This window comes from Oncorhynchus mykiss, chromosome 12 (assembly GCF_057628025.1).
Source record: "Oncorhynchus mykiss isolate SJ-2025 chromosome 12, ASM5762802v1, whole genome shotgun sequence".
Taxonomy (NCBI): Eukaryota; Metazoa; Chordata; class Actinopteri; order Salmoniformes; family Salmonidae; genus Oncorhynchus; species Oncorhynchus mykiss.
This window is the reverse complement of record NC_143033.1, coordinates 30,249,940-30,264,011: the sequence shown is the minus strand read 5'-3', so window position 1 is coordinate 30,264,011 and position 14,072 is coordinate 30,249,940. Positions and strand designations below refer to the sequence as shown.

The 14,072-nt window shown below is 44.0% G+C and overlaps 1 protein-coding gene across 1 annotated transcript in view; it reads right to left on the bottom strand.

The window, feature by feature from the left end:
• LOC110536840 (connector enhancer of kinase suppressor of ras 2) overlaps nucleotides 1-14,072 on the bottom strand; it is a 47,739-nt gene that overhangs the window by 13,037 nt on the left and 20,630 nt on the right. Inside the window, exons 7-20 of the mRNA XM_090192201.1 lie at nucleotides 12,226-12,285; nucleotides 11,988-12,056; nucleotides 11,661-11,807; nucleotides 9,909-10,042; nucleotides 9,431-9,636; nucleotides 8,345-8,434; nucleotides 3,936-4,117; nucleotides 3,737-3,785; nucleotides 3,406-3,584; nucleotides 3,160-3,233; nucleotides 2,840-2,911; nucleotides 2,541-2,608; nucleotides 2,284-2,387; nucleotides 1,608-2,097 (exon numbers count right to left, since the gene is read on the bottom strand). Coding sequence (XP_090048327.1) covers nucleotides 1,608-2,097; nucleotides 2,284-2,387; nucleotides 2,541-2,608; nucleotides 2,840-2,911; nucleotides 3,160-3,233; nucleotides 3,406-3,584; nucleotides 3,737-3,785; nucleotides 3,936-4,117; nucleotides 8,345-8,434; nucleotides 9,431-9,636; nucleotides 9,909-10,042; nucleotides 11,661-11,807; nucleotides 11,988-12,056; nucleotides 12,226-12,285 — 1,924 coding nt within the window. The remainder of the gene's footprint in view (nucleotides 1-1,607; nucleotides 2,098-2,283; nucleotides 2,388-2,540; nucleotides 2,609-2,839; nucleotides 2,912-3,159; nucleotides 3,234-3,405; nucleotides 3,585-3,736; nucleotides 3,786-3,935; nucleotides 4,118-8,344; nucleotides 8,435-9,430; nucleotides 9,637-9,908; nucleotides 10,043-11,660; nucleotides 11,808-11,987; nucleotides 12,057-12,225; nucleotides 12,286-14,072) is intronic.

The following is a 14,072-nucleotide window of genomic DNA, read 5'->3' as shown; positions in this document are numbered from 1 at the left end:
TGTGTAGATTGATGAGAAAAAAACGATTAAATTAATTTTAGAATAAGGCTGTAACACAACAATATGGAAAAAGTGAAGGGGTCTGAATACTTTCCCGAATGCACTGTATACTGCCCTCTTATGGTGCAATTGTCACATAGCTCTTATTTTATGTTAAGTTATCTGGCAAGCCTTGTGGACTCAACCAGACCCAAAGGTTTTGTGTCTGGTGGTTGTCATACTATGTTGTCCATTTGTGAGAAGTGCTGTGTGTTTCGGGGATCAGTTGTAAATCTGTGCCTCTTGAATTGTATCATGCAGTGTTTGCTGCATGTTTTGCGTTAGATATAGTCTACAGAGAGAGCAGTAGAGAAATTAGGACAGAAAAAAAGTCCCCTTAGGCATGTTGCTTTGTCCTCTTCAAAATTCAACATTAACATGGGCTGAAAGGATTCTTCCTCACCCCCCTCCCCCCCAAAAAACACAAACACGGATGCATTTGTGTGTGTGTATGTGTGTCTATTTGTTATCTTAAGGCAGGCTTGAACATTTAAGGACATTTGTCTGCTTGCCTCTACACATGACAGCGTCCGATTGAATATTTACGATATGGATTTATGGAGATGTTATATGTATCTTTTAAACTAAATTAATTTCTGTGTTTGTGTTTGTTATGTACTGCATATGGATGTATGAACTTGTCAGGATATGGCTGTAAGCTACCTCTCTCTGTCTCTCTATAGGGCATGTACATCAAATCCACATATGACGGCCTGCATGTCATCACTGGAACTACAGAGGGAGTGAGTAAATCTTCAAAATGCTCAGTCAGGGCTATGAATCCATTTGGCATGTAGATCATTCTCCTATGATACAGACGGAGAAGTGTCACAGTGAATCCCATTAATGACAGTGAACAGCATCAGGCCAATCTGTTTTTATAGCTGTGTGATGTGTCTTCCTCTCCATAAGTCTCTGGCTGACCGCTGTAAGAAAATCCACGCAGGCGATGAAGTCATCCAGGTCAATCATCAGACAGTGGTGCGTCTCTCTCTCTCTTCTTACCTTATATTATCTCTCTGCCCGTCCCCTATATCTTATTCTCATACGTCTACATACTGGTATATGACTACCCTATGATTACTACTATGCTTGTGTGAAAGGTCGCCCTATGTGTTTTTTATTGTGCATGTGTGTGCCTGTAAGACATCGAGGAGGGGGTTGGGCTGCCAGGATGAATTAGTGTCAATTAGGACACTAAGATTTCACTTCACTTTAGAATAGTGTCCTGGAGGTCTGTAGGGATGGGGGATGGGGCTGGTCTAAATTCCAGACAATCAGCAAAGTCTGTAACACAGACTGTCTGAACAATACCTTTAATTAGCAACGTCACTCACTACTGGTTACCAGGTTATAACCCTACAAGTAATAATTTCCATTTAAGTATATTCAACTATTTATACCCATCAAGTTATATCCTAGAATGTGGCAGAGAGAGTGAGAGTGAGGTTGTTGTCAAATCTCTTTCTTCTCTGCCTCACAGTGTCATGTCTCTCCATTTCATGGTGTCATCGTGGCTGTCACATCTCTTTGTCCTCTGTCTCAGTCATGTCTCAGTAATGTCTCACCTGTGTCTCTGGCCAGCTGGTAGCGGTGGTGGTCCGTGTGGTCAGAGGCGCTGGCCGAGGCTGAGAGGATGGCATGGAGCCCACTGTCTCGGGGAAGGGTGAAGCTACGGGGTTTCCCCCCAGCCTCTACAGGGACACTGGGGCTGAGTTGCAGGGGCAGTGGGCCATAGTGCTCCTGCATCAGGCTGCGCTGAGCAGGGAGGGTTGACTGGCGGCGGTACTCCACAGAAAGGCCACCTCCTCCAGGGGAACGCAGCAGGGCCTCCTCCAGGGGCAGGGTCTGCAGGTAGTGGAGCCCCGTGCTGCCCAGGGGAGTCTCAATCAAGTCCTGCCACGAACGCCGTTGGCTGGAAGACTTCTGACCAGGGGAGCCGCTCCCGCTGCCCTCCTGTGGCTCGGGGTGGAACTCCTCATGAGAGGAGTGTGACTGGAAGGTTTCAGAGGAGAGGCGGCCGTGTTTGGGCTCCAGGTATGGACTCATCTGGGACACCTAAAGAGAACCAGACAGAGAGGTGTAATGGCATTGTAACGGTTATTAATATAAATACCAGAATGATAAAAGAAGGAAGAGACACAGCTAGAGAGGTATATAATGGCATTGTAAAAATAATGTAAATAACATATTAAAACTACGCACAGAGTTGTTGTCTAACTTTTTGAAGAGAGATTAACTTGCCGAGGGGGGCCTGGGGTAGCTGTTGTAGGGGGGTGGAGGGCTGTCCTGTTTGGGTATGGTTGACGGCATCTCCGTGTCCTCATGATCACTTTCACTCCAGTAGTCTGGTGACAATGGCAAGGAATAAGCAGAAAAGAGGACACGTCACCATCAGAAAGAGACAATGTGGGGGGGGGATTTTATAAAGTAGGGCAAACAAAGCATTTAATGTCCTTTATTATTGCCAGCTTTATTAATGTGTATTCATGTATTCTCACCCTGGTCCTGTCGGATCCTCTCCTGCTCCGAGTGACCTGCCACTGCCATGGTCAAACGACTCAGCCACCTGTGAGGGAACAACACTAATGAAACGTGACAGCTACACACCATTCCAGATCTCACACACCACATACCATTCTGTTATTCCCTGTTGTTTTTGCATCTCACATCAGCTCACCTGGTCATCTGCCTAGCCCTATTTTCCTAGACGTCTCACCTCCTTGTCTCTTCCTGTCTCCCCCTCTCATATCTCAGCTCTGTGTCAGCTACAGTAATCATCACTGACAGTGACTCTCACCTATTCATGTCATCCACATTGTCTGCTGCAAAGTAGAAACTCTTGATCTTTGGATGGCAGGCCTTGAAAGCACTGGAACACAGAAACATGATGTTAAGGACAGATTCCACCATACTGTAAATATCCTGGGGCACATACACAGACTGCATATTCTGTACTGTACATAGAGACACAAGACGCCCATAAACATATCTTGCATTTAAAGACACACATGTTCTCGACATATTCAAACAAACACATGTCGAGGTTCACAGAGACAAACAGACCCCAAGACTCAAATATGAATGAATCGGTATACAAACACAAATACATGTACTCACTACTTCCTACGGCACTCAGATGCACGATCAATCTTGAATTCAGGGAGACTTACAAAGCCCTCTGCCTTTTCATCCTGAGGGAGGAAAAAACACAATATCATATATTGTTCTGACATCCAATCATTTTCTGACATATATAAAAAATATAAAGGGGTGGTTCACATTTTAGATCAGATAATCAGGACAGGAAGCCACAGTACTACAAATCAGCAAGTCTGTCAGTGTCAGTGTCACTCACACACTCACCTCCTCATTCATGTACCAGTACAGGCAGGTATCTTTCAGGATGAACCAGTACTTTTTCCACTTCTGGGAGAAATAACTTTTAGCATCCTTCTTCTTCCACAGCCAGCCCTCACAGTCCCCACGCCCCAGGTCCTTACAGGAGATACGCCTCTTACTGATGGAGGACAGAGAGCCACCTACTGAAGTGAGGAGAGAGGAGGAGATGGGTAGCAATGAAGGGACTGTATTGGGTGATCTGCCTCAGCATACATTTATGTATCTACAGGAGGTGTATGTACTGCATATTTGAGACTGTACATAGGGTATGAACTGTAGGTTTTGAATAACTCACCTTTACTTTTCTTCCTAGACCTTGATAGCAGCGAGGATCGTTCAAACATCTACAAAATAACACACATGAAATAGAGATATAGCAATACACATTGATCCGTCTCCACTGTTATCAGTCCTCAAAATAACTTACCATAATTACAACAAACAAACTGTATAAGCCAGTGTTGTCTCAGGGGTCTGGGACCAATGGGACTTACATGGTAGAGGGAGGCAGAGTCAGAGCTGGATGTGGACATGGAGACCTCCATCTGGAGGGCTGGGTGGAGGGCGTAGTGGGCAGGGCTGCTTTTGTCACTCTTCTTCCTGCTGCGTCCTGTCAGGTACTCCTCTGGCATGGCCTTGTCCTCACTCTGACTCACATAGCGCAGCAAGGAGTTTTCTATGGGAGTAGGAAAGGCCAGCAATTCTATCACTTTGTCTAATGCCATTTGATTCTATAGACCTACAATGTGTACATTATTTCTACCTACTGAATATTAATTGCGCTGTAACTTAGTTAAAACCTTTACTGGATCAGTGTCCCGAAATCGGGACAGTGGCTACTCAATATTTGACTTGAATGGCATTGTAAACAAAAGCCAACTTTCCGGGGCATAGACATGTCTTATATGGTCAGAAAGCTTAAATGTTGTTAATCTAACCACACTGTACAATTTACAGTAGCTATTACAGCTAAAAAATACCATGCTATTGTTTGAGGATAGTGCACAACAACATAACACTTTTATCAAGGCAACTGGTTTGATACATTCACCTCTGATGGTATATAATGTACTTACATTCAGTAATCTTGCTCTGATTTGTTTTTCCTGAGGGTACCAGAGACAAAATGTAGCATAGTTTTGTTTGATAAAATCAATTTTTATATCCTAACACGATCCATGTTTTATACAGCGTTTTGCATGAATTCCAACTCTTTCAACTTGCAACAAAATAATCTATGAAATCTAACCGGCTAAACCTTGTTTCACCCGGTCAAGTTTGGTTTCTGTGCAATCCTCAGACACTCTAGAAGGCAACCCAAAAAGTGTTAATCATTTTACATTACGTATTGGCTACACAACATGTCAATTAGCCCATGAAGGATAGCCATCATTATGCTTTACATGAGTATGTGATGGACCTTTGTAGGACTAATGGCCATTGTCCTATGGCTGCGCGCAACACAATTCATTCCCCATTGAAAATCCACAAAGTTTTCTCAAAACTGAAAAAGTACAATATGGCTGCTAAGAGTATAAATGCTAAATCGAACTTCAAGTATACACATTTGGATGATATTATTGCAGAAATTGACCGTGAGAGTGACAAGAGGAGTCCTGCGAGCAAGAAAGATTGGAAGGAGAAGGTAACGTTACTTTTATATCTGTAGGTAAAATATGTATTTTCTTCTCGTGCTAATCCAGTTGTTTAAATGGATGCATATTCATTTAAGATATTCGTCTTTGATTTCTATATATGTACAGTATATATAATATAATAAGGCATACAATATATTAGTATAGTCTGTGTATGTTATGTTGGCTATGACATGCTGTGGCTGTGGCTTTTGACCGTCTTATAGGCTATTGGTCCTCGTATTTCATTATAGTGATTGTGTTCCCCATACTCTATGTAATATCCATATAGATACACTACCGCTCAACATTTTTAGAACACTTACTCATTCAAGGGGTTTTCTTTATTTTTATTATTTTCTACATTGTAGAATAACAGTGAAGACATCACAACTGTGAAATAACACATAACACATCCCAAACCATCTCAATTTGGTTGAGGTCAGGAGGATTGTGGATGCCAGGTCATCTGATGCAGCACTCCATCACTCTCCTTCTTGGTAAAATAGCCCTTACACAGCTTGGAGGTGTGTTGGGTCATTGTCCTGTTGAAAAACAAATGATAGTCCCACTAAGCCCAAACCAGATGGGATGGCGTATCGATGCAGAATGCTGTGGTAGCCATGCTGGTTAAGTGTGCCTTGAATACGAAATAAATCACAGACAGTGTCACCAGCAAAGCACCACCACACCATAACACCTCCTCTTCCATGCTTTATGGTGGGAAATACACATGTTGGGATAATCCGTTCACCCACAACGCGTCTCACAAAGACACGGCAGTTGGAACCAAAAATCTCACATTTGGATTCCAGACCAAATGACAAATATCCACCGGTCTAATGTCCATTGCTTGTGTTTCTTAGCCCAAGCAAGTCTCTTCTTATTGGTGTGCTTTAGTAGTGGTTTCTTTGCAGCAATTCGACCATGAAGGCCTGATTCACACAGTCTCCTCTGAACAGTTGATGTTGAGATGTGTCTGTTACCTGAACTCTATGAAGCATTTATTTGGGCTGGTAACTCTAATGAACTTATCCTCTGCAGCAGAGGTAACTCTGGGTCTTCCATTCCTGTGGCGGTCCTCATGAGAGCAGTTTCATCATAGCGCTGGATGGTTTTTGCAACTGCACTTGAAGAAACGTTGAAAGTTCTTGAAATGTTCCGTATTGACTAACCTTCATGTCTTAAAGTAATGATAGACTGTCATTTATCTTAGCTTATTTTAGCTGTTCTTGCCATAATATGGTATTTTACCAAATAGGGCAATCTTCCTTATACCCCCCCCCCCCCTCCCCTCCCCCACCTTGTCACAACACAACTGATTGGCTCAAACGCATTAAGAAGGAAAGACATTCCACAAATAAACTTTTAAGAAGGCACACCTGTTAATTGAAATGTATTCCAGGTGACTACCTCATGAAGCTGGTTGAGAGAATGCCAAGAGTGTGCAAAGCTGTTATCAAGGCAAAGCTTTTGACCGGTAGTGTTTGTGTTGTGTATTTGATGTATTGATGTAGTGCTAACCCCCTACTAAAATAAAAGGTTAAATAAAATAAGTAATGGTAATCTTGAGTTCTAACAGATTTTAAAAAATCCTCAATAGTGTTAGAGACTCCTCCATCCCCCACTCATTCAAACATAGGACCTGAATCCTCCAGTCTGACCCGCTGCTGTGTCTCGCTATACACCCTAACCCCGCCCGGCAATCTAGAGGTGTGAAGGTTAGTACCTTTTATGTATGGAAGCTAATGATCCATCATGTATGACATTCCTGGGAGTGTGTAAACTTTATTACCATAGCATTTTTGTATGTTCCCAATTTGGCCACTTGGGTACATTTGGGCAAACTCGGGACACCTGGGAGACTTGATACAAAATATTATGTAGATCTCTCATTCTTCAATGTATCAGTCTGAAACTTTGCACACACACTGCTGCCCTCTTGTGGAAAACATCTAAATTACACCTATGTCAATGTATGGCCTTTCTTTTGCATTTCAAAGATGATGCAACAAAAATAAAAATAGAGAATGCATGTTTTTTTTGTTTGTTTTGTCTTTTACCAGATCTAATGTGTTATATTCTCCTACATTCATTTCACATCTCCACAAACTTCAAAGTGTTTCCTGTCAAATAGTATCAATAATTTGCATATCCATGCTAAAGGTCCTGAGTATGTCATTTTGGGCAGAAATTGAGCTGAAGGGTCCGATCCTTAAGAGGTTTCATGCAAACTTAAACAACAGCGGAAAAACAAGCCAAGCCAAAATCCAATTCTTGAGATTGTGTAATGATTGCTTGGATGAAAGTGGACAGTTGTGTGACTTGTGAGCATTAGGGCATTAAGACTGGAGCAAGGCCCATTGACGAATGTCCTCCATCTGACTTATGGGCAAGTTTTGTGAGTCATGTCATTGGGAAGTGTAATTGATGTTTTGTGTAGTCCTGTGGTGTGTCCAGGCATTTGACTTTAGGGCTCTAAGGCTTTACTCTGCCTTGTCATTCAGACAAATATCTAGACTTCACTCAAACTCCATTACTGCACTGAAACAACATAGCCATTCCTAAAGGACTGTCATTATTTTGATATCTGCAGGGCATTTCCCTCAAAAATAGAAATAAATGTTGCATTCAGGAAGAAATTCAATATGTCAAAGATACTGCCTCTTGCCAAAAAGGCAGATAAATATAGCACCCTCACTGATGCTGAAAAGCCCACAGGAACAATAGACTGACTGCCACCACCCCCTTCAGGAAGCACAAACATAACACCACAATGTCTGCCTCTCAGACTGAAACAAGGCCATTCGCTCTCTTCCTACTCTGTTTGCCACTGGGCTTGACAGCAACCAATGAAAGGCACGAATCTTGGGAAGATCCTGGCTACAGTTGCCAAGGCAACGACATACAGTACCTTCAAGACCCAAAAGCAGAGAAAGAGACCGAGAGAAAGAGGTGAGAGAGGAAGAGAGAGAGAGCAGGAAGGACTAATTGAGATACACATAAAGAAGATACAGGAAAAGAGGGACAGATAAAGAGGAGGATAGCTAATTCAGTATCATATCTATCATGCACTGAGCCCTGCCTCACATGGCCGCTCAGCCTCCTGGTCCCTTGGCTAAGACATCTGAGATGGGGAGGTAGAAAACTCGTCCCTGGCCCAATTATGAGAGATATCCACCCACTCACCTCTGCTGCTTTATCTCTCTCTTTCTGTCTCCCCTCTCTCTTTATCTCTCCCTCTCTCTCCATCCCAGCCTCCCACTCACCTCTCCTGCTCTCTCTTTTCAGCTTGGCCGAGTCTTCATAGTCTCCCACCCAGTTATATTCCACTGGCATGGAGATGGGCCTAAGCCTGCCTGGAGCACACAGCACACATAACATACAACATTACAGACCTACCCAGGAACATCAAAGAGCTACAAACAGCCTATATTAACACCACAGTGACACAAACACTAACATTACAAACACATAAGGGATTGCATAGGAACAAGTGCACCACAGGCATCCTTCATCCAAACACACAGCCTTGGACTGGGTCATGCCATATGTGGGAGATTGACATCCCACATCCAAACACACATTCTTGGACTGGGTTAATGCCATATCTGGGGGATCGACATCCCACATCCAAACACACATTCTTGGACTGGGTTAATGCCATATCTGGGGGATTGACATCCCACATCCAAACACATAACCTTGAACTGGGTCATACCATATGTGGGGGATTGACATCCCACATCCAAACACACATTCTTGGACTGGGTTAATGCCATATCTGGGGGATTGACATCCCACATCCAAACACACAGCCTTGGACTGGGTCATGCCATATCTGGGGGATTAACATCCCACATCCAAACACACATTCTTGGACTGGGTCATACCATATGTGGGGGATTGACATCCCACATCCAAACACACAGCCTTGGACTGGGTCATGCCATATCTGGGGGATTAACATCCCACATCCAAACACACAGCCTTGGACTGGGTCATGCCATTTCTGGGGGATTAACATCCCACATCCAAACACATAACCTTGAACTGGGTCATACCATATGTGGGGGATTGACATCCCACATCCAAACACACATTCTTGGACTGGGTTAATGCCATATCTGGGGGATTGACATCCCACATCCAAACACACATTCTTGAACTGGGTCATACCATATGTGGGTGATTGACATCCCACATCCAAACACATAGCCTTGGACTGGGTCATACCATATCTGGGGGATTGACATCCCTCATAGAAATACACAGGCTTGGACTTGATCTTACCATACAGTATGTAGGGGGCTGACATCCCTCATACAAATATGCAAGCTTGGACTGGGTCATACCATAAGTGGGGGTGCTGTCCCTGCGGGCAGGTGGAGGTCCATGGTTCTGGTTGTACTCGTAGCAGTAGAGAATGGCATCCTCCTCCACCAGAGGAAAACGTCGGCGACACTCCTGGTCCAGGAAGGAGTTGGGGGACTCAGAGCCCTTGGCTACCGGGACTTCAGCTTGGAGGTCATCGTCACCTGGTAGATTCCCCTTGTCATCTCTGCAGCACAGATCATGGAGAGAGTCTGTTTGCCTATGGAGCATCGACTGCGTAGGTAAACCTAAACAAACTCATATACTACAAGGCACATATATCACCCCTCAAAAGGGAACAAACTGACTAAATACACAGACTATCGTAATTACACAGGTAAAACCATTGTACAATATTTCACTGCAGTTAGCTTACTCACAACATATGAACAGTGACTACACTGTAATCGCTAAGGTAAGGCATACAGTATGTCATAGTTAGGCAGCTTGTGTGTGTACCTGGGGGTGTATGGTTCATCAGGGGGCGGGGGGATGAAGAGGTCCTGCAGGGCACAGCTGTCTCTCCTGGACGGGGTGCTCAGGGTACTGGTGGGCGTGGCCACACTGCTGCTGGGGCTCTGAGGGATGATGGGCTATGAGGAGAGAGATAAAGAGGGGGGAGAAGGGGGAGAGAGGGGGGGGTTAGTTTTCTGACATACTGCAGTGATGTGTAGTCTCGTAAACAGTTTAAGACTACGCTTAATCAAACCATTAGAGGCTCAATATGTGGAAATTCTTTGTTTCTCAGTTGGAGAATGGCTAGAGGCAGAGTTAGGGAATGGAACATATATTTGATCCTTTGCATTTGACGAACTATAAATTCAAAGCATAAGACAATAACTGAATCTGGATGCATGATGAAACAAGAGGGAGAGGAAGGTAAGGAGAGGAGAAGAGAGGTAGCAGAGAAGAGGTAAAGGAAAAGGTGAGGGGGAGGTGGGTAAGATGGTCGGGGTCAGGAGGTGGCAGAGCTCTGATGCGCTCCAGTTGGTCAGGGCCCCAGGGGGAGGGAGGAAAACAGCACTTAGCCCAGCATGGGACTCAGAGGGGGGGCAGGGATGAAGTCACATATGCCCCTCACACACACGCTTCCTCCATGTACCAGTTCAGATATATCACCTATATTACACAACATTTTGCGGTGGAATATGACACACAGACAGACACAGTAACAAAAACTCCCTGCTTTACCGAGACCCACCAACATACAAGTTCACTCTCCTGATTGCATACTCACCGACACAATGCACAGACAGTCACATACTATGCACATGCAAAAGTTCACACACCATCATGAATCTACTGATAAGATAGAGGTATACCGTACATAAATCACCTCTCACTAAATGCCACCCTATTCCATATATACTATAATGTAAGCACTATAAAGGGAATAGTGTGTTATTTTTTGATTCGGCCACACATACACTACCCACCACTGCGACCTGTATGCTCTCGTTGGCTGGCCCTCGTTTCATACTCGTCGCCAAACCCACTGGCTCCAGGTCCTCTACAAGTCTTTGCTAGGTAAAGCCCCGCCTTATCTCAGCTCACTGGTCACCATAGCAACACCCACCCACAGCACGCGCTCCAGCAGGTATATTTCACTGGTCACACCCAAAGCCAATTCCTCCTTTGGCCGCCTTTCCTTCCAGTTCTCTGCTGCCAATGACTGGAACGAACTGCAAAAATCACTGAAGCTGGAGACTCTTATCTCCCACACTAACTTCAAGCACCAGCTGTCAGAGCAGCTCACAGATCATTGCACCTGCACATAGCCCATCTGTAAATAGCCGATCCAACTACCACATCCCCATACTGTATTTATTTATTTTTCTCCTTTGCACCCCAGTATATCTACTTGCACATACATCTTCTGCACATCTATCACTCAAGTGTTTAATTGCTATATCATAATTACCTTGCCACTATGGCCTATTTTATTGCCTTACCTACCTTAACTTACCTCATTTGCACACACTGTATATATATATTTTGTCTACTGTATTATTGACTGTATGTTTGTTTGTTCCATGTGTAACTTTGTGTTGTTGTATGTGTCAAACTGCTTTGCTTTATCTTGGCCCGGTCGCAGTTGTAAATGAGAACTTATTCTCAACTAGCCTGCCTGGTTAAATAAAGGTGAAAAAAAACAACAACAAAAAACAAACACATTCATCAGTTGTGTGGAGGTTGAAAGTATTGTCATACTTGCAGGGCTAAGGGTTTCCATCTCATGTTCTTCAGTAGTGCTGGGGTGGATGTGAGTGTACTCTGTGGGCGCTTCTTCAGAGTCAGCATAACACCCCCGGGATCCCCGCGCAAAGAATTCACCAAATTCTTCAACTGCCAGCCCACCTAGCGCCACACGCCAACAAACACACACACAAACACACAATGAAAAACACATAGGGCGACCTTTCACACAAGCATAGTAGTAATCATAGGGTAGTCATATACCAGTATGTAGACGTATGAGAATAAGATAAAGGGGATGGGCAGAGAGATAATATAAGGTAAGAAAAGAGAGAGACGCACCACTGTCTGATGATTGACCTGGATGACTTCATCGCCTGCGTGGATTTTCTTACAGCGGTCAGCCAGAGACTTATGGAGAGGAAGACACATCACACAGCTATAAAAACAGATTGGCCTGATGCTGTTCACTGTCATTAATGGGATTCACTGTGACACTTCTCCGTCTGTATCATAGGAGAATGATCTACATGCCAAATGGATTCATAGCCCTGACTGAGCATTTTGAAGATTTACTCACTCCCTCTGTAGTTCCAGTGATGACATGCAGGCCGTCATATGTGGATTTGATGTACATGCCCTATAGAGAGACAGAGAGAGGTAGCTTACAGCCATATCCTGACAAGTTCATACATCCATATACAGTACATAACAAACACAAACACAGAAATTAATTCAGTTTAAAAGATACATATAACATCTCCATAAATCCATATCGTAAATATTCAATCGGTCCCTGTCAATCGTAGAGGCAAACAGACAAACGTACTAAAATGCTCAAGCCTGCCCTTCGATGGGCTGTAAGTGCATAACAAATAGACACACAGACACACACACACACACACACACACAAACACACACACTCAGTGCATTTCAGTGTGAGTGAGATGAGAGTAAGAGGTTTATTTTTGTCCCATTCGGCCCACTCCTCTGTTCAGGTTATGTTGACTGTACTGTATGTGAAAAGCTCTGTGGCCCTCTGTGTGGCCTGTGCATATGTTTGTGTGTGGGGGTGGGAGCTTACAGCCCCAAGCAGGACAGTCATATCTAAGTGCAAGTCAGAGCAAACATGGAGGTTTTAGATAACAGTTTATGTCCACATATAGTACAGGAGAAATCTACTAAGTAAATACAGTGTACTCGGAAAGTATTCAGACGCCTTCACTTTTTCCACATTGTGTTACCTTACAGCCTTATTCTAAAATTGATTAAATTGTCCCCCCCCCCCCCCCCCATCAATCTACACACAATACTCCATAATAACAAAGCAAAAACAGCTTTTTAGAATTGAAAAAAACAACAGAAATATCACATTTACATAAATATTCTAACTCTTTACTCAGTACTTTGTTGAAGCACCTTTGGCAGCAATTACAGCCTAAATTCTTCTTGGGTATGACGCTACAAGCTTGGCATACCTGTTTTTGGGGAGTTTCTCACATTCTTCTCTGCAGATCCTCTCAAGCTCTGTCAGGTTGGCACAGCTATTTTCACAGCTATTTACACAGCTATTTTCAGGTTTCTCCAGAGATGTTCGATCAGGTTAAATTCCTCCTGTGTCGTCTTGGCTGTGTGCTTAGGGTCATTGTCCTGTTGGAAGGTGAATTTATGCCCCAGTCTGAGGTCCTCAGTGCTCTGGAGCAGGTTTTCATCAATGATCTCTGTACTTCGCTCCATTCATCTTTCCCTCGATCCTGACTAGTCTCCCAGTCCATGCTGCTGAAAAACATCTCCACAGCATGATGCTGCCACCACCATGCTACACCTTAGGGATAATGCCAGGTTTCCTCCAGATGTGACGCTTGGCATTCAGATCAAAGAGTTCAATCTTGGTTTCATCAGACCTGAGAATCTTGTTTCTCATGGTCTGAGTCCTTTAGGTGCCTTTTGACAAACTCCAAGCGGGCTGTCATGTGCCTTTTACTGAGGTGTGGCTTCCGTCTGGAATAAAGGCCTGATTGGTGGAGTGCTGCAGAGATGGTTGTCCCTCTGGAAGGTTCTCCCATCTCCACAGAGGAACTCTGGAGCTCTGTCAGAGTGGCCATTGGGTTCTTGGTCACCTCCCTGGCCAAGGCCCTTCTCCCCTGATGGCTCAGTTTGGCCAGGCGGCCAGCTCTAGGAAGAGTCTTGGTGGTTCCAAACTTCTTCCATTTAAGAATGATGAAGGCCACTGTGTTCTTGGGGACCTTCAATGCTGCAGAAATGTGTTGGTACCCTTCCCCAGATATGTACCTTGACACAATCCTGTCTCGGAGCTCTACGGACAATTCCTTCAACCTCATGGCTTGGTTTTTGCTCTGACATGCAGTATCAACTGTGGGACCTTATATAGACCGTTATGTGACTTTCCAAATCATGTCCAATCAA